Below are 3,481 nucleotides of genomic sequence, written 5' to 3'. Positions count from 1 at the left end.
AAATTTTGCATTGTGACCAAGAACAAACCGTCACTAAACCGTAACAGTTTGCAACGAATATGTAACGTATTTTGTGACTAATTACCTGAACTAGATACTAACTTGCGACTCATGTGCTACGGTTCTCTTTATTTTTCTAATTTTTTGTGAAATTTGGCTAAGTGTTGAGCGCGTTATCTTCCCCCCCTTTTTTTACTTTGTCTCTCTTTTGTGACTAATTTGAGACCCCCTTTCGTTAATAACAAGGAAAAAGACTTAAACGTTTTCTCATTTATATCGATCGTTTCTCAAAATCGATTTAGGATTTCTCAAAATTCTCTCAACTTTCTCCTCTTCTCATTCTCTTCTGAATCGATTCTTCTCTAATGGCTGGTAAGGGAAAGTCTACAAGAGGTCGTGGAGGCAAATCTGCTGCTGGTGTTAAGGTCTTCCATGGTGAGAGTTCTCGGGGAAGAAAAGGAGCCACAATTGTTCAGGTCCAGAATGTTGAGAGTTCACGCGGAAGCAGAGAAGCCAGAGGAGTTCGGATCTCTTCTGGTGAGCATTCACTCGGAGGTGAAGAAGCCAGAGGTGTTCGGATCTCTTCTGGTGAGCATTCACGCGGGCGTAGGAGTGGTATCGGAGCGTCTTCTCACTCCTCGGTGGCTCGATCGGAGTCACAGTCCGTGACCCAGTCAAATAGACAACTTCCGACACAATATCCAGCCAGGGTACAACCACCGTCTCGTATTCCTCAACGTGCGCCTCATGCTCCTCAACCAGTGCTGGAGGAAGATGATGAAGAGGAAGATGAAAATGATGAGAACCATGATCTTAGTCCTGCTGAAGAAGAAAATCCCGAGGAAGAAGAAAACCCTAAGGACGAAGACAGCCAAGCTTTGTTAAACCGTTTGCTAGCTCTTCCAGGCCGACAACATCTACCTCTTCTATCAAAGGATCCTATCCCAGGCGTTGAGACTCTTTGGTAATGTCTCTCCTTTTCTCTTTTTCATATCATTTCTCATATGAGTTTGAGGAACATAACTTGTCTGCTTTAGTCATCTAGAAAAGTAACTAATTGCTGCTTGTTTGCTTTATTTTGATCTCGGAACTTAACTTTTTTGTTGGACTCTTTCTAATTCTTTGTTGCTTCAATAAGACATTAATGTCAAATAGCAACAATACAAAATGTGAGTTTGCAACACTCAAATAGCAACAATACAAAATGTGTCTCAATTTTGTTGCAACCTGATGATTTGCAACGGTATTTTGAATTATTATAACAATTTTTGGTGTTGCAATATCACTATTTCCTTGTAGTGATTAGTTAGATGAAATGAGTTTAATAAGGACTGATTCTAGCAATATCTTGGTGTGTGGTGTCATGTAATGTCTACTACTCTCTTTAATAAGGACTAATACTTTTTTTTGTGGCAGGTTCAATAGGCACAGAGGTATACTTTCCCGAGCGATTGCTGGAATATTTAGGAGGAAATTTGATGGTCCTTACTACAGTTGGAAGGTTACTCCTCCATCCATTCGAGAGAGATATTTCAGGACTTTTGCGGTAAAATGTCATATAGCTTTAAAAGTGTTATTATCACTCATGAATGACTTAGTATCTTTGCTTACTTAACTCTTTTGTATTATGTAGCGGAAGTTCAACTGGGATAGTGATATTACTGAGCTTGTTAGAGATGGATTCTTGGTAATAGCCAAGAAGCGGATGAAAGGCATTGTGACTCAAGCTAAGAGAAGTGGTACACAACCTATTTGGATTACGAATACACTGTGGGCTACGATGCTTGTTCATTGGAAGGACCCTGATGTAATAGAGAGGAGCTCAAATGCTTCACAGAGCAGAAACTCCGATCGTGGCGGTCTTGGAGTCCACAAACATCTATCTGGTCAGAAATCATTTGTACAAGTTCATCAAGAAATGGTAATACTTCTCTGTCCATCAAAACAATTCACTGCACTTATATTCAGATATTGGTTTCTTGATTTTAACTAGTTTCATTTGCCTTGTAAGAGGAAGAATTAGGACGCCCTGTATTACTTGGCGAAGTGTTTATGCGAACACATACTCGAGCTGACGGATCATTTGTTGATCAAAAAGCTAAACAAGTAGCTGAGCACTATGAGAAGACGTTAGAAGAGAAGCTGTCTGAAATTGACGATGATGGTCCAGAAACTTCTTCTGAAAATTCAACTCAACGTACTCTAAGCATTGGTGTAAAGAATGAGATCTTTCTTATGGTAATTCTGTAGTACTCATAATTTGTTAAGCATATGAGGCTTGTTTGTTATTGGTGTGAATTTCTTTGTGGTTTTTCATCTCTTTATGTACATGATAAACGTATGATACTTGTTGTTGGTGTGAATACTGATGGTTCTCTATTTGGTCTGAATTTTTTGTTGCTGGTCTGAATTTTTTTTTGTTTTGTTTTGCTGGTCTGAATTCTCTGTTGCTGGTCTGAATGTTGTTGGTTTTAAAATTGGTTTAGTTAAATTTTGTTTGTTTTAGTGTACTGAAACAGATGAAAAGGGCAACCCTTTTGGCTTGGGATCACTTGTGGAGACACTGAAGAAAGGGAAAAGAAAACAAGCTTATGAAAGCTCTTCTTCATCAACAGTTTTGGAGCTTCAAGAACAACTTCGTCGCAACATGGCTCATCATGAGGCTGAGAATGCACGACGTGAAGAGGAGCACCGACAAACGCAAATGCAGTTTCAAAAGCTTTTCCTCTACATGAAAGGCAAAGATCCAGAATTTGCATCTTTTCTGGTTTCTTCTCCAACTGTACCTGCAACCACAGCTGACACCACACCTGCAGCCACCGGACAACCAGCCACTGCACCAGCCACTGTGACAAGTACTGAGCCAGCTGCCGTGACAGGTTCTGCACGTGCCACCTCGTTTGGCACCACACCAGTCCCATAACCCCATTATCTCACCTTCCTACTCATAAACATGATATGCTTAACTATTTGGTGAACTTTTTGTTATGAAAAAATAGGATGTTTATTGTATGATTAGGATGATGGTTTCTTTGTTAATTTATGATTAGGATGATATTTATTTTAATTAATTGGGTTTTAAATGTTGTATTTCGTCATTTATTTAGATTGGTAATCAAATTAGGTCAATTAAACAAGATTCTTGGATGCCAAAATATCACCAAATTGTGACCATTTTAAATTCAATATACAACCCAACTAGTTGCACAAATGTTACAATATCAAACGACTTTCAGACTGTATATATTGGGTCATAAATTAGTCGCAAATTTTAAACACACATTTGTGACTGTATTGTAACTAAAAGAAGTATTACGTCTGATTATTAAAGGTCTGTAAAACGTCGCTTATTAACGACTATATCTTGCAGTCATAGAGTGGTCGTACATTTGCGACTATTTCAGGACTAATATATTTAGCGACCATTTTTTAGCGATCATCTGTTATAGTCGTTAAGTAGTCGCGAAGTAGGTGTTTGCGA

The 3,481-nt window shown here is 38.7% G+C and overlaps 1 protein-coding gene across 3 annotated transcripts; it reads left to right on the top strand.

Annotated features, from left to right (window-relative positions):
- Positions 1-1,763: 1,763 nt before the first annotated feature.
- LOC111828576 lies at positions 1,764-3,067 on the top strand. Of its 3 annotated transcripts, none has more exons than XM_023776853.1 (3): positions 1,764-1,886; positions 2,011-2,238; positions 2,507-3,067. In XM_023776853.1, exons 1-3 carry the CDS (start codon positions 1,827-1,829, stop codon positions 2,921-2,923), a joined length of 705 nt encoding a protein of 234 aa, XP_023632621.1. In that variant the 5' UTR covers positions 1,764-1,826; the 3' UTR covers positions 2,924-3,067. The 3 variants fall into 3 exon arrangements, with proteins under 3 accessions (XP_023632621.1, XP_023632622.1, XP_023632623.1); XM_023776854.1 differs by having other exon boundaries at positions 1,837-1,921; positions 2,012-2,238; XM_023776855.1 differs by having other exon boundaries at positions 1,842-1,921; positions 2,018-2,238.
- Positions 3,068-3,481: the final 414 nt, after the last annotated feature.

This window comes from Capsella rubella, unplaced genomic scaffold (genome assembly GCF_000375325.1).
Source record: "Capsella rubella cultivar Monte Gargano unplaced genomic scaffold, Caprub1_0 scaffold_1, whole genome shotgun sequence".
In the NCBI taxonomy this organism is placed as follows: Eukaryota; Viridiplantae; Streptophyta; class Magnoliopsida; order Brassicales; family Brassicaceae; genus Capsella; species Capsella rubella.
The sequence above is the reverse complement of the archived record's forward strand: the minus strand, read 5'-3'. Positions and strand labels throughout refer to the sequence as shown.